Source organism: Callithrix jacchus, chromosome 7 (assembly GCF_049354715.1).
Source record: "Callithrix jacchus isolate 240 chromosome 7, calJac240_pri, whole genome shotgun sequence".
Lineage (NCBI taxonomy): Eukaryota > Metazoa > Chordata > Mammalia > Primates > Cebidae > Callithrix > Callithrix jacchus.
In genome coordinates this window covers 153,670,985-153,692,029 of record NC_133508.1, presented here as the reverse complement: position 1 = coordinate 153,692,029, position 21,045 = coordinate 153,670,985, and the positions used below count along the sequence as shown (strand labels likewise).

Here is a 21,045-nt window from a genome sequence, read left to right as displayed (position 1 = left end):
CCTACGGTAAACTTTTATAAAAAGAAATTGTTGCCAAAGTTTAGACTTTTGTATATTCCTTTTAAAGAATGGTGATGGAGGCTGGGCACGGTGGCTCACGTCTGTAATCCCAGCACTTTGGGAGGCCGAGGAGGGTGGATCATGAGGTCAAGAGATCGAGACCATCCTGGTCAACATGGTGAAACCCCGTCTCTACTAGAAATACAAAAAAATTAGCTGGGCATGGTGGCGCATGCCTGTAATCCCAGCTACTGAGGAGGCTGAGGCAGGAGAATTGCCTGAACCCAGGAGGCGGAGGTTGTGTTGAGCCGAGATTGCGCCATTGCACTCCAGCCTGGGTAGCAAGAGCGAAACTCCATCTCAAAAAAAAAAAAAGAATGCTGATGGAAAGTAAGTGAATGTTCCATTACCTCTATAACTGAGGGGTGCTGGCAAATAAAAAGCAACTATCACATCTTTCTGCAAGGCCCCTAAATGGCAAAGATGGGCAACTGTGTAAATTCCCTACAGGCTGAGTTGAACTAAACTTGTCACCTGGAGATCAGATGCCCAGGTCTCACTAATTCCCTAAACAGCAGTCTCTGGTCCCCACAGACGAAGCTTTCTTAGGCTGAGGGCTTTTTAGAGTTAAACACTCCTGAATGACGAGCAGCTTCACAACAAAAGGCCATGCCCGGAAGTGAAAACTCAGATAGATACAAGCACGTGCAAAACCAGACAACTGCACATTCAAATAATGTGATCCGAATATCATTTCAGTGCCAAGGTAAGTGTCGAAGACACTGTTAAAAGTCTGGGTTTGTCACATTTGTCCCCAAGCCTCAAAATAAGTGTCTTTCTTCCACCAAGACAGGACGAATCCCTGATGTTTGTAAGCTGAGAGAGACATAAATGGTAGACTCTTGGTGCCATATCAAAAGAAACTGTTCGTGGCGCTGCATCTGGCTTTAGGGATCTGTTCTTTTGCTGGAGAGACTAAAACAACCCAGTAAAGAGATTTATTTAAAGACAAAACAAATTGGGTTGTCTGTGTAGAAATGTAACAGGACCCAGGAAAAAGGGACGTATAGAGCCCTAAAAGTTAATTTTATTCCGAAGTTTCACATTTCTAATTTAATTTTATTCCGAACTTTTACATTTCTAATCCATCGCATCTTAATTCCTAATGAGATGTAACTAGGAGAGATGTGAGCACCATCTTCCCTTCACCGTCTTCCATTGAAAGCAAACAGCAGGGCAGAAAACCATCTATGCACAACTGAATCAAAACTTACTATATATGAGAATAAAGAAAAATGCTTTTCCAAGTCCTGTTTTGTCTGCTCTGTCAAAAGTCTTGAGGGCAAGTGTGGGAAAAACAGTGGGATGCAAACTGCTTGCTGAGAACACCTATGTCAAGGAGACAGGCCAGGGACTCCAGCCCGAGATCCCCCCGCCTGGGGCAGCCCCTCTCACTCCAACCAGGGAAGAAGGTTGGGGCATAATGTATCATGTCACCAGAGAGAGGCCAGGCCAAGCCTTTGCCTGCCCCCACTGTACCCAAGGCCCAAGGCAGCAGAGTGGGAGCAGCAGGTGGGGCCAGGCAAAAGCAAAGAGGGGCTGAAGGAACAGCAGCATCCCGGTCTTGAGGCAGGTGCAACATTGCCAGGGCTGGGTTTTCCAGAAGGAAGGGGGACTCTCAAGTTCTTTCCATCAAATATGCCAAGATATTTGCCAGCATAGTGGAGAAGCTTCCCAAAGGACAAGGTGTAATCCAAAGTGAAAGAACAGATCCTGCCTTCCACCCTCGGGTGTGTCTTTAGGTCCTTCCTCAACACCCCAAAGTGCCAAATAATTTAGACCATACTTCAAGGTCCAGAAGACTGAGGGGTTAGAATCAAACATCTAGTTTGAGACTCTGTTAACCAGCCATGAGACCTTGGGCAAACCCCTTCCTCTCTCATCTTCCTTTTTTCACCTGAAAAACTAACATAACTCCTATCTTGAAAGACTGTGGGGCTAACAAGGCTGGGTGGAACACGGGCTGTGATATACCATACCTGATTAATGTGTTAGTAGCCTTTCCTTTCTTTGAAAAACATGTTTTGTCAAAACGTGATCCAAAATAGAATTTTCTGAGCATATATTTGGTTAGAGCTCAATGCAGTTATTTTAAGTGTCTAAACTATCTCATTTGACTACTGCACTGAATACCAGTCAAGCACGGTGGGCAGAAGAGCAATTCATATTTTATTTATAATAAAATACGACCACAAGGTTACATAGTAGTAAATTCACAGTAGTGATTTTGTTTGTTTGTTTTGTGGTAACAAATCCATAAAGCACAAACACTACCCAGAAATACTTAAATCACTTTACAATCACAGGGTCTCTGCTGCAGGACTATTTAAATAAATATGCTAACATTTCTGTGCTCCTTTAAGCGACCTACCACTTTTTAAAAATAAAGCCCAATTTGTAAGTTACATTAAGAAATATGTAGTAAGGCTTCCAGGGTAGTGAAGTTTGGGCAGTAATTCTCATAGAGCTTGACCTTTGTTTGTTTCTTGCGTTTTGCAGAGTCCTAAATCAAGAGTCTAATGAACTTGCCTGCAGGACAGCGGGCTCCCCAGAAGACAGTGCTGTCCTAAAGCCATTTACTCAGGGGAGGAGCCAGTGTCAGTGACGGAAAGGAATAAAGCAGGGGAGGGAGAAGTCATTGGTTTTAGAGTGACCTCTCAAAACACAGGGTTATTAGGTAATCTCTTAAACACAGGGGACTGCAGAAACACACCCTCACACACTCAGCTATATACACATTTCACACGTATCTGCCGAGCTACACACCTATCTGCTACAGATAACACAGATGTTAAGAGTCTGACATATAAATGAGCTATCCATCTGGTAATACACTCAGAGAAATGCTCACATACATGGAAACAAAAACGCACAAACAAATATGCATCCCCACTTAGGGAGACTTACAGCAGGGCCCAGACTGGAAGGTAAACCAAGGACTGACTTTTGTTGGTTTCACTGAGTGGCTGGAACACTCACTCAGCGCGTGGGTTGGAGCGGCAAGGTAATCAATTTCTGTCAGTCCAATATGCTGGTAGCATCCCACCAAGCTGTAGCCCTTAGGTAAATACGTGCACTCCAAAGTGATTATGAGAGGCAAAATGAGAGAGGAATCAACTACCACCTACTGTAGAGACGGGAGGGGTGAGCACTTCAGCCCTGTCCAACACACACCTGCACAGCCAGTCTCTCCATTAAAAAAGGAGTCCCAAGCCCCAGGCAATGAACCACACACAGCAAACACAGGTCACCTGCCTCTTACCATTTGTTGTAAAGAACTTGTCCTCTATGTAGATGTCAAAAAGGAAGAACAGAGGCATGTGGGGGGTGGGGGAAGACAGGGAGGTGATGGAAGTTGGGGAAAAAATTGGTGTTCAAGTATTTTCTCTAGGGCTTACTTTGCAAACTTTAGCCAAAGTATTATGCGTTTGACTTAACATTTTGATAACGCAAAGGATGGATGAACCATACAGCTTTAAAATCCCCTCTGAGAATGCATACGGAACTTTTTAACATCCGGTTCATGGACAATAAAAACTGTCCTATCTTCAAAAGGACACATTTAAGAACAAGTTGTCTACCAGGGAAAACCTCACCAGGGAAGAGCAGTCTCAGACATACACTCCTCATTAAGTCCTTTCACACTCAGTGCTCTAATTTTAATAGCTTAGGTTGAAAATGATTTTAAAAACCTGTAAACATTTAAGGCAAATGAAATCCTGTCTCCTGGAGTATGAACATATGCTCTACTAGTCTTAGGGCAGAGTGTACCCCCTTTTAAAAAGAAGAGCCTACTGGTTCCAAGAATTGAATAAAAATGCATTGTGTTCAATTGTGGGGTGCAGCTTTCTGAAACCTTAATTCTTTTAAATGTCATTTACATTGTTCCCGCTGCGCCAGTAACTCCAGCTATTAAGAGGTTGAAAGTGCAAAGGCTTTACAAAGATCCTGCATTTTATTTTGTTATTCTTTCAAAAAGAACTCAATACAAAGTCAATGTAAAAAAATCAATACTCAATTTAAAACAGAAACAGTAATTCTTGAAAGTCCGACATTCTCCTATGCAAAGACTGGGAGAGAGAGGAAGGGGGAGAGAGAAAATAAATTCTCTAATTTAGACCTTTCTTCACCCTGCTGGGAATGCACATGCCAGAGCAAATGAATGTAGCTTCACCCCTTCTGGACTGGTCACTTAAGATAGAATCGGAAGAACAGTATTTTAGAATGGTGACGAACAGTGTTGTTATTAACTATATGTATATACACTTATGGCACTTCGAACTGCACTGTATCTATGACACAGCAACCTCTGACATAGCCCACCTCACACCTGCCATCCCTTACCCCACCTCCCAAAATATTTCCTGAGAAAGACATTATTAGGAACTTCCAGTTTAAAGGCGAAAACTCAGAACAAAAGCACCATGGTTACATGGTATGTGTTTTTTCTAAACAGAACCACATAGTTGAATAGCATATCTTGGCTTCACGCCACACCTATGGGTTCCCGCTTCCTTCTTCTCCAGCATGTCTTTTCCCAAGCTGAAGGCTGGTGATTGAAGAATGTTGTTTACTTTTTCAGGTACAGGTGTATTACAGAGATCCGAAGCCAATTTTGATTTTTACAATGACACAAAATACTGTACCACCTGCAGAGTTCAAGAAGCAGGGGGTAAAGAGCATTGGACAGTGTCATCCTGTACTACAGCAAGGTGGCCAGTTACCTGAAATACTGGGAAAAGCAAGAGTGAACACTTAAAAGGTCTGTTGCAGATACAGGAAGGCAAGTGGGGGCAAAGGCAGCCCAGTGCAAGAGGTCCAGATGGGGCTCCTGAAGAAGCTCCCTTGCGGCGGGGCTCCACCAGGATGGCTCCTCTACCCACAACCCAAGCAGTGTCTGCTCTCCCAGGGCCAGGGGAAAGCCACTGAAATCAGCGCGTGCCTGTCATCCCAGCTACTCAGGAAGCTGAGGCAGGAGAATCGCTTGAACCTGGGAGGCAGAGGTTGCAGTGAGCCGAGATTGTGCCACTGCACTCCAGGCTGGGTGACAGAGCGAGACTCCATAAAAAAAAAAAAAAAAAAAAAACAGGGAGAGAGACAGCTCACAGATGAATGTTTCTGGACAAGAAGATGGGCTCCCTACTCTCCCTTTCCCAAACTCCGCAGAGTGTCCATTTTCCTTTTCCTCACTTTATCAGCAGCTAAGAGTGGGAGCAAAAGGAGCCTCTTTCCTGGTCCTAAGTGGCTGAGGCGACGAGCTGCAGTGACGGTGGTCAGAAACACCAGAAACAGGGGCTGGACAGCAGCAGGTGCTAGCACGGCCGGCAGGCTTTGGTCTCCCTGGGCAGGACAGCTTGCTATCAGCTTCGGGAGAACTTACCACTCCAGGAAATCAAGTGGTTCCAAGTCGCACCTGCCAATCCCAGAGTCACAGTGTTAGTCTCCCCTGGTTGGTGTAGAGTAGTGGGGAGGAAAACTGGGCAGGGTGTGGCTCCTGCTAGAGCCTAAAGGGGGCATTCCCACTGCCTGCCCTCCCTGTGCTCCACCTGCTGGGCACCCCGCACTTTCCTATGGAAGCAATCCTGGGACAGACTTGAGGCTGCACAAAGAGCTTGAGGGCACACATAGAGAGCCAGGGCTGCCAGCCAGGTGGGGGTATGATGGCATGGAGGCCAGGTGGGCAGCTGCAGGGCCCTGAAAGGGCTACCTGCTTCAAGCCAGTAGCGGGGCGGGATCAGAAACAGGGTGGGTAGGTTTTCTCTTTGGGAAAAAAAACCAAAATCAAATCACTTAACAGCTGTAAACAACAGTGCACATTTTTTGTTGTGATCTTTCTGTGAAGAACCTAAGGCAACAAAGAACAAAGACGAAGGCAGGTATCTCCTGAACTGCCCACGACTCTCGTGGGTGACGTGATACTGAACGTTAACATACACAAATACAAGTGTGGATGCGTCGTGACTGGTTTCCTGAAACAGAATGAAGGTGTGTCCCCTGGAAGTCTACAAGTGGGCTGACCGGAGCAATGGGGGACGTGGTACTGGACGAAAGGCAGGAAGGAGTCGTTGTAAGGCGAGGCTCCCAGGAATGCACCAGCTCCACTTTGGTTTACAGCTGTAACAGAAACTCCAGGGAACAGCTTCTTGAGAAGTCCTATCGACAAAAGTCAGATGTCATCAGTCACTTTTTTTCAGGGTGGACAGTCCCTGCTTCCTTCCAAATAAAGTGCAGATGGTCAAAGGATACTGGTCTATCATCTGCCAGTTTCAGTCAGCAATGAAGAAGAATTAAAAAAAAAAAAGACACCCCTCTGGGATACATATATATCTCTCTATATATATTTTTCTTCTTTTTTTTAATAAAGCCACAAATATAGAACTTTTAAACTGATGTCTCAGACTGCAAGCGAAGGACAAATCTGTGAGATTTGGGGTCTATGAACTCTTCAGAGAGTACGATGAATGGAATTTTCTTCACATTGACTACGAGGCTAAAATCCAAGCACTTAAGGACGAACACAATTCCATCCCGTAATCCGTTAGTCACAGCCTCGTCACTGACAAGCCTCCACTGTGTAGACAGCCAGCGGTCCTTGTCATACTGCACGGTGGGGCCCGCACTGAGGTACCGTTCTAGGAAGGCCTGGAAGCAGAGGAGAAAAGCTATTAGAGAAGAAACAGCCCGTTCTAAGGGCAGTCCTGCCAGGCAGCTATGCACTCTCACACCTACGAGGAACATTTTCCAAATGAACCAGCTTAGACCAGAGCCCAGCTCATCACACTCATCAACCAAGTCATCATTGGGAAGGGAAGACTTCTTGGACTTCCTCATTCCCCTTCACGTACCACCAGCCAAGGGTGAGAACAGTGGTACTCACAGAGGGGAGCGAAGGTAGAGTGGCTGGAGGCCAGCACCCCTGCATCACTGCATTCCTAGGGTATGGCCCTACTGGACCTGTTTCTCCCTGTCTTCCTCCTCCTGAACCAAAAGTATCCCAGGGCCAGGGCCAAAGGAGCACTGAGGAAACATGAGTTGAATATACTTGCATGAATTTTAAGTTCATGCTCTACCACTTATCAGCAGTGATTCTGCACAAGTCATTTATACTCTCTATAAGTGGACGCGGTGACACTACCTAAGTCACAGGGCTGCCATGAAGATGAGAGTGTTAGCTCTCAAAAAGCACTCACAGCAATGCCTGGCACGGTAAGCAAGCAATGGTTATTTCCTGTTGGGCTAAGTGTGCACACGGCAAGTGCAGGAGATGCCCAGGCCTGATGCCCCGCTTCCTTCTCCTGAGTTCTCTGAGCCAGTGGCACCTGGCTCGATGGAGTTCTCATACATGTGCTGTTCCTCCAGCTAAACGCTGTCATTCAGCTCATTCTTTCTTGTCCTTCAAATCTTAAGCCGCCTCCCCCGAACCTCTCAGGCGGATTAACATGTCCTCCTCCAGGCTCCTGTAATCACTGACTCTCGTGTGACCCTTTACTTTCAAAGTGATTGCTCACTTGCTTGTCTGCTCCCCACGCTACACTTCATTCTCTTGAAGGGCAGGGAGAATATTTTGTTGTTTTTCTAAAATGAGAATTTCCAATGTGCCTAGCACATACTAGGAGTTCAACAGCATGTGAATTAAATCAAATTAACACACTGATTTAGCTATAAGAAGGGAAGAAAGAATGAAATGAGCCAGTAATACAGACAGAAACATACTGGGATATATCAGTCAGGTCCCAGACAGAGTCAAGAACAGGTTTTATTTGTTTTGCTCAGATGGAGTCTCACTTTGTTGCCCAGGCTGGAGTGCAGTGGCACAATCTCGGCTCACTGCAACCTCTGCCTCACAGGTTCAAGTGATTCTCTTGACTCAGCTTCCCAAGTAGCAGGGATTACAGGCACGTGCCACCACACCCAGCTAATTTTTGTATTTTTAGTAGAGATGGGGTTTCACCATGTTGGCCAGGCTGGTCTTGAACTCCTGACCACTAGTGATCTGCCTGCCTCAGCCTCCCGAAAGTGCTGGGACTACAGGTGTAATCTGTACCCGGCAAAGAGCAGTTTTTAACAGGTATCCTCTTTTATTCACACCTTGCTAGGTATATTATTTTTCATCTGTGGAAACATCTATTGTAAGGCAGAAAGTAAGGCTTTGTCAGCTCTCATACTTCTAATATAAATATAGCTCTTATGAATCATAAGAAAAAGAAAATAACTCAACAATTAGAGAAATGAATCTAAAACAATAATTTTACAGGAGAATAAATATTATTGGAAAATTAGCATATAAATTTTTCTATCACATTATTAACTAAAGAAGTATAAACTAGAAGAATTAAAAACTAACTTCCTCCTCTTAGATGGACAATGATTAAAAAAATGACATCCAATGCTCCCAAGTATGTGGGAAACAAAAAATCTCAGATGTTAGAGGTAAAAGCATGAAAAAGCAACAGCCCTAGGAGGGCAATGTGGTAGGATCCACAACTCTGACCTGGCCATTTCTCTACTTGAAACTTATGTATCAGAAATACTTGTACGCTGTTTAAACCAGGGATTGACAAACTTTTCCAGAGATGTAAATATTTTCAGAGTTTCAAGCCATATCTCTGTCACAACTTAACTCTGTTGGTGCAGGGTGAAAGCAGCCATCGGGAATACATAAATAACAGGGCGTGGCTGTGTGCCAATAAAATCTGATTAACACGCCCAGCCCCTGGCTTTGACTAACGAAACCTCTTAATCCAAATGTGTATCAGCAGACAATCAGTTGAATAAATCACGGTATTCGGTAGAATAAGAGGTAGTTATTACCAGAAATGAGTTCTAGCTGTAGTTAGATCTGTATGAGTAAGATCTGTATGTATTGACTTGGAAAGACAGCTAAGGGATAGCCTTAAGAAAAAAACGCAAGGTTTTGTATATCGTATCTTTCTTTCTATATATATAGAGAAAGATAATATACATTATATAGAGAGATGTAGTATGTAAATCTCTATCATCTATCTATCTATCTATCTATCTATCTATCTATCTATCTATCTACCTTCCTATCTATAACTATCTTATATATAGGCTGGATCTATCTATCTATCTATCTATCTATCTATCTATCTATCATCTATCTATCTATCTCCATCTTATATATAGGCTGGGTCTATCTATCTATCTATCTATCTATCTATCTATCTATCTATCTATCTCCATCTTATATATAGGCTGGGTCTATCTATCTATCTATCTATCTATCTATCTATCTATCTATCTATCATCTATCTATCTTATATACAGGCTGGACCCGGGGCCTGTAATACCAGCCCTTTGGGAAGCTGAGGCCGGTAGACTGCTTGAGTTCAAGAGTTTGGGTTTGAGAACAGCCTGGGTAACATATCGAAACCCTGTCTCTACCAAAAAAATAGAAAAATACAAAAATTAGCCAGACATGATGGCGCGTGCCTGTGGTTTACACACACAAACACACACACACACACTCTCTCTCACACACACAAAGAGAGATAAATTGCCCCTTTTCTGTTTTGTTTTCCCATTTCAGCTTAACAACACCCACATATATTTGAAAGAATATACACCAACTCCTTATCAGTAAGAACTGTTTTAGGGGAGGGAGGATGAAAACTTCACTTTACACATAATACTTTCCTTTAATGTTTAGATTTCTATATGAACAATGGCTATTATACTTAATTCAGAAAAGTATAAGATTTTTAAATGAAATGAAAAGCAACCAGGAAACTTTCTAAAATCTCTAAAAAAGGAAAACAACTGCTTTGGATCTACTCGGGAAAGCCATCCTTTTACACCTGCACACCGATTTTCCTCATTTGCAACCACGGTAACGTTTCTGCATTCTACTTCTTGTAACTTACTATTCTAACAGACTCTTCCATGATTAAACAGGTGATATACCATAATTTATAAGCCACTATGATAGTTTTAAATTATTTCCACTGTGGAGGTATTACAGATTGTTTTGCAAAATACCACCCTTGTGCATATTCGTGTGTACAAACACCACCCTTGTGCATATTCGTGTGTACAAACACCACCCTTGTGCATATTCGTGTGTACAAACACCACCCTTGTGCATATTCGTGTGTACAAACACCACCCTTGTGCATATTCGTGTGTACAAACACCACCCTTCTGCATATTCGTGTGTACAAACACCACCCTTCTGCATATTCGTGTGTACAAACACCACCCTTGTGCATATTCATGTGTATAAACATATGACTGTACTAAATAGTTTTCCTAGGAGATTAGTGAGTCAATACAGAAAACTTTCTAGTTTCTTACTGAGTATTTCTACATTGCTTTCCTAAGGGTAGTTATTGGTTGACAATGTAACCAGCAGGATACACGTATAGTACAATGTATGAACGGGGGTCCTTACAAAAAACAGCTACCAAATGTTACATGTGTACCACATGCCACGCTCATCTACCCTCTACCATGTGACTTACATGCCATGTTGCCATATTTCATGTAATTCTTAAACAGCAACCCCATCAGATACACATTATTATTATCCTCATTGATACAAGAGCAAACAAGGATAGAGGAACTGAAAGAGTTAACTCATTTGAAGTGCTTAAAACAGTACCTGTCATATGACGAGGCCAGACTAAACAGCCATTATTATGATGGGTAAAAACACTGCTATCACTTTGCACTTGGGGTGTTGTAGAATTAGTTTTGCTGAATGGTCTTTCAGGTTATGGTATTTGGCACACTTTTAGGGATATGACAAGCAGCAGCCATGTATCTAATAGAGGGAAGGCTAATTTGTGCACAGTCACAAACCAATTAAGTGGTGGACCAGGATTTGAACCCACCTCTCTGTAGGGAAGTCATTTGCTATTTCTTTACTCTATTTTGCCTCCTTGGTCACAACCCTGTGTTAGACATATGGTTGTTTCTTGTAACACTCTTTATAGTGTGCTAAAGAGCATAATCTGAAAGACCACTCAGTAAAACATTCTACAATACCCAAAATGTCTGATGGCATTAATTTTTCCAATAATAATAATAATAATAGCTATTTAGTCCACCCTTATCATGACAGGTACTATTTTAAGCACTTGAATAAACTCAGTTCCCAAAATATGCAAATGAGATAGTTATTAGTATTATCTTAACCAATTAACAGGTTAGGAAACTGAGGCACAGAGCCATTATCATCTGCCCAAGGTTTCACATCTAGTTGGTAGAGGAGCCAGCTTAGAATGAATCAGTTCAGCTCCAGAGTCCATAATGTACCCCTAATCACTATTCTATACTCTCTCCAATCATTATTCCATACTGTTTCCAAGTGAAATTCTCTCCTCTGTTAGAATCTACAGGCCTTCGAAAGGCACATTTTAAAAACAATTGCACTAACATCATAGAAAATAATTGAGAATCACTAACTGCTATTACTTGATGTTTTAGAGAAGGCTTTGGCTTTATCACTTCTAGTAACACCCTAAAATTCAACTGGCCAAGCTCAGTGACAAGCCAGGCCGACAGTGGCAGAGCCCGCCTAGAGCAGCGCACCTTGGGGGTCATGCCGTTGGTGATGCAGAAGGCCAGGTGCTGCAGGATGCTCTCCATGCTGTGGTAGTGCTGCTGCCGGGTGGTGCGCAGGTACTTCTGGAGCGCCCTGGCCATGGAGGGGAAAATGGCCTGGGCGGCCTCCCTAGGGTCCATCACCTCCCCTGGGGCTTTCTGCTGCTCCTCGGCCTGGAGACGCTGAATGTGGATGAAGGCCTCTTCCACTGCAACCACCAGCCTAGAAGGTGATGTAACATTAAGTAAATCAGGATGTGCGAACAGAATGACGCCTGTCCACCCTGCTGTGGCCCGACCTGCCAACACACTCAAGGCCCAGTCACGCTGTCCCCTAGAGGGTGGACAGGGAGGAAGGGAGACAGAAACGCAACAGCAAAAATAACATGTGGAACAGGGGCCACAGGGGTCAGGGAGGAGCTCCAGGACTTGGAGATGAATTCTGTTCTCGAGTCTGCTGCCGATGAGCTTGGGAAATTCACTTAAATCCTTTTTTCATCTCTGCAACGGTTAGATGAAAAGAGTTCTATCTGAGGTCCCTCCAACTGGCTAAAAAAGGCTCTATACAGAGAGACGTGGCTGGTGGTGCAGAAGCAGACCTACAAAGAAGCAGAGCTGTGCACCCCCTGTCCAGCCACCCACACCAGCGGCCCCTGGGAAACAGGAAGAGGCATAGCACATATAACAGAAAGCACCTCCGTCCCCTTCAGGTAATATGACCTGACGGTAAACACCAGCAAGGGTCCAGGGGTACAGGACAGGCCCACTCAAGTGTGGGCTGGGGGCCAGGAGCATTGGCATCGCCCAGGAATCTGTTAGAAATGCCTAACTCCACACCTACTGGGCTGGGCCTTTGCAGGCAGGGCACAGAACCTGTAGCACGTATTTTAACAGCCCTCCCAGTGATGCTCATACCATCTTCAGTTTGAAAAACACTGGAGCAAGGTGCACTCCAAAGGTGTTCCAGCAGGTCGTGTTTTTAAACAGAAACCTGATTCTAGTGGTAAAAAAGAAAAGATTAAAGGTCTACAAGAGGCAGGGCACGGTGGCTCATGCCTAGAATCCCAGTACCTTGGGAGGCCGAGGCGGGCAGACCACTTGAGGTCGGGAGTTTGAGACTAGCCTGGCCAACATAGCGAAACCCTGTCTCTACTAAAAATACCAAAAATTATCCAGGCGTGGCGGTGGGTGTCTGTGATCCTAGCTACTCAGGAGGCTGGGCATGAGAATCGCTGGAATCTGGGAGGCAGAGGTTACACGGAGCCTAGGTCTTGACAGTGCACTCCAGCCTCAGCAATAGAGTGAGATTCTGTTTCTAAATAAATAAATATTTTTACAAGTAAATAAAATAAAATTTTAAAAGTCTACAAGAGGGTCCTGGCATCAGGAGGGTGGTATACCTCGCTTTCCGCTTCTTCACTCGCCGTTCGTGTTCCGCCTCTTCATAATACAACTCGTTGTGGCTGGAGTCCCTGCTCCGAGCAGCTGCAGCGATCATGGCCCGGGACTGGCCAGTGGCATTGTTACTGGGGCCTTTGGGGAAAGGACCGTGGAAGAATAGTGTATTAATGGGTGGAAAACAGCAGAAAACTAGTACCACAATCTATCAATGCTGTCTACCCGTCCCCTATGAAACACACACACAAATCCTAAAGGTCACTTCCCAGGAGGGTGAACTGTGCCCTGGCTCTGCATTTACTAGGTCCAAGGCAAGAGAACAGGGGAATCTCCCTAAACCCCAATCTGGTCAGTGGAAATGGAAAAAGAACGCAGAAGGGGATGAAGAATGCTTGACAATTAAAATGTTGGCCAAAACCACACAGAGTGTGTTGAAGATGTCACCATCTGTTACACAAAGTTTCAGTTTGGCCATAAGGGCAGCTGGGACATCAAATTTCAGCAACAATCGAATTTCATCAGAGACAGAATGAGAGGCATGGAGAGAACAAGGACTAAGAGACAAGAAAGAAAGTCAAAGGGCACGAGACACTGAGTCCACGCTGGAAAACAAGCAATGCTGGAATGTCATGGCAGCCACGTCTTTTATAGGAAATACCAATGCTCGAGGAAATGCAACATAACCATTAATTAACACAGACTCAGAAGTCCTGTCTTGTTCCCTGACCACTGACCACCTTAACTTTTCAGAAAGATAAGGCAGATTTCAGCCTTTCTTATGGATGACCTACTTGACTGGTGACTTGGTTTCACTAGAGGGAATCTTTGCTAAGCTTTCAGATGGCAAGTGGAATTAATCAATCCTTCAAGCTTCATGAGGCAGCTCACACCTGACAGGGCCAAAAAACGAACAAATAACCGGGAGGACCTTGCCACCAAAAATGGACCCTGTATATAAATCACTAGACTTGTTAACAATATAATCCTCTCCTAGGGTCTGCCAAGCCCTTGTCCTCACCCAAGGTACCCGTAAGAAATGACACCGTGTCCTGTTTCTTGCACTTAACCATCTGATACCCTGGAACATAGCTCGGACTTCCCCAGCCTGGCCTCCAGCCTCCTGCCACTCACCCAACTCCGGCTCCTAGCCACGAGTAAGAAGTGCCTGTAGGTATCTCCCCAGAGGGCTGAACTACTGAAATTTCTAGTCTTCACGATTTAGGTAGCTTTCTGCATCTTTGGGTAATATGCACACATTTTGAAAAGCAGCCCTTCCCTAATAGCTTCCAATATAAGGTGATCCCGGCAGAAGGCAGGAAACACACACCACTACTGTTTTCAATCATAAAATCCCAAAATGAACAGGCTTGCCACATAGGTAGACGGTAAATCAACATTCCTCTAAAAATGTGTCTGCCTACATAAAAAAGAGAAATTGTTCTGAAATGAGAATGCACCATAAAAGTAGGCCCAGAGAGGAAGCAGAACCAAACGCACCATGAAGCTTAAATAGTCACTCAGCTGTGCCCCTCTGAGCACCACAGACGCCCTTTCAAGGCACGTACCATCTACATTGTAGACTTTCAGCCCAGCCATGTGTTTGGCTGCTCGGAATTTGGAGGCTGTTAGGAGGTTCGGGTTATAGATGGTGAAATCTTTGTAGTAATTCTCTAGGACCACCAATGCTGCTCGCTGGATACTGAGAAAAAAACAAGAACAAAATTAATTCAAAGCCTTTTCACTGAATAAGCAGGTCCTAAAAGAAAAATCCTCTTTTGGAGTCAGGTGAAGGGACAACAGATCAGAGATGACCTCACACAGAAGCCAGCCAGGTTCCATCACACCTCTGTCTCCAGAGTAAGAACTTATGGCTGAACCCAGCCCCCTGGCCAGGTGGCTTCTGTGCCCTCTTCTGGACCTGTGCTTGGCTGCACCCCATCTAGCCCTTTGTTGAAAGAGGAAGTTGTAACTCGTAACTTACGTTTAACTTTATGCACATAAAAACTTTTCTTCTTCCTCAGTTTACAAAAGACACTGAGGACCCCGCCAAAGGACAAGAAGTTTACTAATGGTTGCAGAGCTAATGAGTGAAGAACAAAGTCTAGATTCACGTTTCTCAGGTCCTCGTTCAGGGTTTTGTCCCCTAGGCCTCAGTGTCCCTGTGTATAAGGAATCCTGGAACTTACTTTTTTTTTTTTTTTTTTAAGACAGGGTTTCACCATGTTGGACAGGAAGGTCTCGAACTTCTGACCTCAAGTGATCTGCCTGCCTTGGCCTCCCAAAGTGCTAGGATTACAGACATGAGCCACCGCGCCCGGTCTGGGACTTAGGTTTTATACAGACCAGAACAACTGCAGCCATCCAGGGCAGAGTGAACTTAAGAGGGCCTCCGCTGAGGCCATTTGATCTTTCTGGGTCCCTCTGCCCCTTGGACTACTATCTCTAGCCTTCGGCAGAGGGGTACAAAGGTGACTATCCATGTCCCAATGTTCTCGGTCTCCAACCTATCCCCTGCTTGGTCCTCAGAGAGCAGCAGGGGAGCAAAGAACAGGCACCACCACCAAGTGGGAGAGAGGATGCGGACGGCACCTATACAGGAAAGGAGCACAGGCAGCTAAAGGTTATGCTCTTGGTCTACAGTGCAGGACACTCGCCACTTTGAAGAACAACTTGCAATGGCACAGCAAGAGTTTTCACAAACCTGATTCTCATTGAACCCTCACAATCATTCGAGGTAAGAAAACTGAGACAGCACGCGCTGACTCAGTAGGAGAGCTGGAACTCTGGTATGATTTACAAATCTCCACCTTGGGCGTCCCGGTAACATGTGGCCTCTGGGTAAGAGCATACGTGCTGACATCTCCAACCACCATGTTAAGTACCACAGATATATTTTTATCTTGCCCTTTAGTTTTTCCTTTTCTAGTACCTTGCTAAGCAGATCGGCTTACGAGGATTATCTGCAATAGCCGGAGCACCAGGCCAGGACTCCCTTTGATTCCTGGATGACCACACTGTGTTCCAGCACTCACAGGGTGGCTCAGGGATCTCCACTTCACACTAAGACAAGGGGGCTCCTAACCTATCCACTGGAATTCTGTCTGCCTTCCCCTTTGGTTCCCCTCGGAGCTCTGCTTCAAGACGTAACAGAGTTGAATCTGGAGACCAGTCAGCTAATTGCTTAAGAGCAGAACCATGGCAAAGCTTTCAGAGTTATATCCCCAAAGTGCCTGCATTCAGTTGGTGCTTAATATTGTCCTAGATAATGTACAGTCATGTGAGGCTGGGGAACACTATGAGGGGACATCTGGTGAGACCAACGTTGCATAATGGAAATCTACCTAAGACTCCTAAAAGCAAATCCACATTTCGAAAGTTCTGGTCATTGAATTACTCAGTTGCTCACTGTCATTCCACATTTGAGTGCCTGTGTCTGCTAAGCCCTGGGAATACCTAGATAGACAGAAGGAGCTCCTCCTTAGCCGGCACGTGGAGCATGAACCCCATGATGCTTCATGCTCTCCTGCTGGAACATGTGGGGCTGAGTAACTACGGAGAAGAGCTTCTGGCTGCCTGGGACAGGGTGGGGTGCAAGAGCAGTCACAGGCGGCCTTGCGTGGAGGTTTGTGTGTCATGAGAGCTCTTCCTGCAGAAGGTCCCTCTGCTTGCCCTGAAGGTCTCACCTGGCAATCTCCAAGTCAATGTGGCTCCAACCACGTCCTTGCCCCCTATCCATGGCATTCTCCAGAAAGGGGCAAGTGCTTCTTTATTTCTACCCCATTTAGAGATTCTTTGCAAGCCTCTCCCTGAACAGACACACACACACACACACACACACACACACACACACACACACTCTCTCTCTCTCTCTCTCTCTCTCCCCCTCGTGTGCAAGTGTTTCTTTATTCCTGCCTTATCCAGAGATTTATCACAGCCCTCTCCCTGATCACACACACACACACACACACACACACCCTGGTGTGCAAGTGTTTATTTTTGCCTTATCCAGAGATTTATCACAGCCCTCTCCCTGATCACACAAACACACACACATGCACACCCACATTCACACACACTCCTTGGTGTGCAAGTGTTTATTCCTGCCTTATCCAAAGATTTATCACAGCCCTCTCCCTGATCTCACACACACACACACGCGCGCACACACACATTCACACACACTCCTTGGTGTGCAAGTGTTTATTCCTGCCTTATCCAGAGATTTATCACAGCCCTCTCCCTGATCTCACAAACACACACACACACACACACACATTCACACACACTCCTTGGTGTGCAAGTGTTTATTCCTGCCTTATCCAGAGATTTATCACAGCCCTCTCCCTGATCTCACACACACACACACACACACATACACATTCACACACACTCCTTGGTGTGCAAGTGTTTATTCCTGCCTTATCCAGAGATTTATCACAGCCCTCTCCCTGATCTCACACACACACACACACACACCCCCACTCCCTGATGTGCCTAGCCCAGCTCCCACCCCTGTGCATGTCTTTTCCGGAGTGTCTGGGCTTTAAACCCACGTCATCCCCACTCCTCCACTGATACAGAAACATCTCTAGGCTCCTGGATTTCAACAGAAAAGTATTACCTTGATCTAAATTTAAAAATTAGAAGGCAATTATCAGAAGTTCTCCTCAGAACCATCTTCAACTCAAAACTGTCTGTGGTTGCTGGGTTTTGCTTTTCTATTCAGTGAGCCTGCAAGGAGGGGCCACGGGAGTCCCACTAATTCAGCTGGGGCCGGTGAGGGGATGTCTGGGTTGCAGCCTCCTGGCTGTGTCTCAGCCTTCCACCCTGTGAGTGTGATACGCTGCCCAGGGAAGTGGTTTCTGTCTCCAGCAGGGCTCCCAGCCCACTGCCTTCCAGCCTGGGGCTCAGCGGATGCTCTCCAATGGGCCGAATCCACAGCCCACCTGGCAGCCCCCCTCAAAGCAAGGTCCTAGCATCCCAGTCAGTGCCCAGGGTGGAGGTGGGTACCATGGGATGCCAGCCCTGGGTGTCACAGGCATGGCTCTCATAGTCCTCCCAAGGAGTGAGAGCCTTTGCTCAAAAATACCAAACAAGGGGAAAGTGCAAATGTCCTGCACTCCCTCCGGCTTTGCCCTCTCAGAGCGGCGACAGGATGACTCAGAGCCTGCCGCAGGTCTGGCCAGCGCCCAGGCTGAGAAGCCAATGCTGGAGCTGAAGAGATCTCACGATTAACACTTCCAAAAGTGTGCGCGCTCTCACCTACAGAGGACGGTCTGTCTGATGCTCAACAAATCTAGCAATATTAGGGAATGAGCATTTCCAGGTAACTAAATAAACACATAACTCAAGTGCACAACTTAAATAAAATGGTTGCGACCTTTTGGGATAAAATCTAATATGCCTTTTTATTTTTTTGTTTTGAAACAGAGTCTTACTCTATCAACCAGGCTAGAGTGCAGTGGCACAATCTCGGCTCACTGCAACCTCTGCCTCCCAGCTTCAAGAGATTCGCCTGCCTCAGTCTCCCAAATAGCTGGGACTACAGGCACGTGCCACCACACCTGGCTAGTTTTTGTATTTTTAGTAGAGACAGGCCCTCGCCATGTAGCTCAGGCTGGTCTTGAACTCCTGAGCTCAAGTAATCCGCCTGCCTTGGCCTCCCAAAGTTCTGGGACTCCAGGTGTGAGCCACTGCACCCCACCTTTCTTCATGTTTTTGAAGAGAGTGAGCTACATGATAGATGACTTAAGTCTTCCTGATGACTCTGGATGGTGATCACGCATCTTAACACCGAGCTGTGCCACGTACATAATGCGGTAAACACACCAGGTTCCATTAGGAGGCGGAGGCCATCTGTCCCCACTCTGTCCCAGGCTTCAGCAAGTGTGAACAGGCAAGGCTGTTCTGTTTACTGTGATCTCCCTCACTACTGGCTGTCAGTCATTCCTAATTACTATGCCATGGCCTCAGTCACAGTCCCAGGAGGCCAGGATGCAGGGCCCAGCGCTCCCCCTGCCCCGATTCCTCTGCATTCTCCAAATAAGGAAGGAACCACAAGGCCGACGCAGGACTGGCTTCTCTCAGGAAGCCTTTTCTCACTCTCAGTCCTTGATCTGTCCCTGAACTGTCATCAACAGTGGTGACAAAGGACTTGTGATTTCTTCAAGGGAGTGAAGCCAGCTCGTCTTGCCCCTTGAGAAGCTCGCCTGTGCAAGTCCCTGACACACAAGGGACATGGCCTCTGGTTCCTCCATGGGAATATAATATTTGCTGGCTTATCTGCTCATGCAACCTTAGAATTCTCGGAAGTCTAAGATCAGTCCTGAATATGCGTTTCATAAAATCATGGAATTTCAGAGGCAAAAAGGGCCCCAGAGATGAACAGAAGTAAATCCTTCTACAAATCCCAATCTCTAGAGCAGACAATCTTGGGTAAAGGTGGGAGACAAGAAAAAAGTTGGTTAGAAACTTGCCCCTGCTGTTAACCACCATTACATTCAGAGAGAAAAGGGGGTAGCCCTGAACGGGAACCCTGTATTCCGGTCGGGGGAGCCTAAAGCATAGACTGTGGACTCAGCCCCCTTGGAAGCCTATGGCAAGGAGCATTTTCACAAGATAGAGGACTCTGAGCTCAACCGATGCCACATGCCAACATCCCTGCCCAGTCACCACCCAGGGAAAGAAATACCCTCTCCCAGACCACACAGGTTTGTGGAAAACAGCTCATGAAGGTATGCCTAGTTCTGCTTGAGAAAGAAATGTGCTTGAGACCTATGCATAAAGACCTCCTCAGTAGGCTTGGGTCTAGGCTGGTCCAAACGTGAACCCCTGGGAAGGAGGGCACACAAATCTCTGAGGGAATCTAACAGCTACATTTTAATTTAAAACTCTCTGCTGACCACATTGCCTACTGGCCTATTTTCTTTGCAGGACAAAGAGGATGGAATGAGAAATGCTGTGGCCTTTTGTGCCTAATCAACCACAAAAGCACTTCCAGTGTTGTTGACAACTGTTCTATGACTGCCATGGCAACGGAGAAGAGGGGCTTGCCCTTTGGGCGACATTTCTTAAACAGACCTGGAAAGAAGCACCTCCAAACACAGTTCACATTTCAATGCATGAAAATCTGAAAGACGTATTTTTAAAATATAAATTCTGAGGAAAAAAACCACAAACCAAATTAATGGCCTGCATATCCAGACCGTCCACTGCCTCCCCACGCCCTATGCATGTGAGAGTCTGCACAGAGGCTATGGGAGGAGGCATGCACAGCGCAGCTGGTGCAGAGCCTGGCCCCAGAGAACATGACTCCTGGCTCTCTCACTTGTTCATTCACCTTAAACAAACCAGTCACTTCTCCAAACCTCAGACGCTTCATCTGCAGGATGGGAAGAACAGCACCGAAAACCCTGTTCTACCATAATAAGTGGGCTCCAAAGTACTCAGTGGCATCCAATGTCTCACTGAAAGGCTAATGAACCTCCAGCAGCAGGCTGTGAGATCCAAGTGTACCAGGTGCTGGCTGAGGTCAGCATCACCCTGAGGCAGTCAAGTCTCATGAGCTTAACTATACATTGGGACGATTCTGAATCCTATGACATTGTGAGACTTCAAAGCTAGCTGGCATTTAGACCAGGAAAAATGCTGGAGACTTGGGAGTTTGCTCTCTACTTTCCTGCTTCCTGAGGACTAGAAGCCTGCCCGGCTTAGGTCTATGCTTAAGATAAAAGAAGGTGACACATTCTGAAGTGGTTGGCTCAAAGTAAAGAGCTCATCAACAATAGCTACCACGAGCTCTACGGCCATCTATGTTGAAGAGGCCAACTGGATCCCACGTGCTTCTGTACCAAGCTCCCCCCAGAGGCTCACCATGAGGGTACTGCCGTGGGAAATGAGCCAAAATTGTCCACTCTGCACAGTTTCTCTGAGGGACTGGGGCCAGAAAATTATGCTACTCTTTGTTTTTATGCAATACTTTCTGCCACCTCTCAGCCTCCTGAAAATCAAACCCACCTATAG

General features: G+C 45.8%; 1 protein-coding gene across 3 annotated transcripts in view; it reads right to left on the bottom strand.

Annotated features, from left to right (window-relative positions):
• Positions 1 to 2,208: 2,208 nt before the first annotated feature.
• The window catches only part of VANGL1 (VANGL planar cell polarity protein 1), a 53,034-nt gene continuing 34,197 nt past the window's right edge, over positions 2,209 to 21,045 (bottom strand). For all 3 annotated transcript variants that reach the window (XM_035252557.3, XM_002751272.7, XM_035252558.3), the window contains 4 exons: positions 14,589 to 14,722; positions 13,026 to 13,158; positions 11,614 to 11,848; positions 2,209 to 6,702 (listed from right to left, as the gene is read on the bottom strand). In XM_035252557.3, coding sequence (XP_035108448.1) covers positions 6,442 to 6,702; positions 11,614 to 11,848; positions 13,026 to 13,158; positions 14,589 to 14,722 — 763 coding nt within the window. In that variant the 3' untranslated portion in view covers positions 2,209 to 6,441. The remainder of the gene's footprint in view (positions 6,703 to 11,613; positions 11,849 to 13,025; positions 13,159 to 14,588; positions 14,723 to 21,045) is intronic.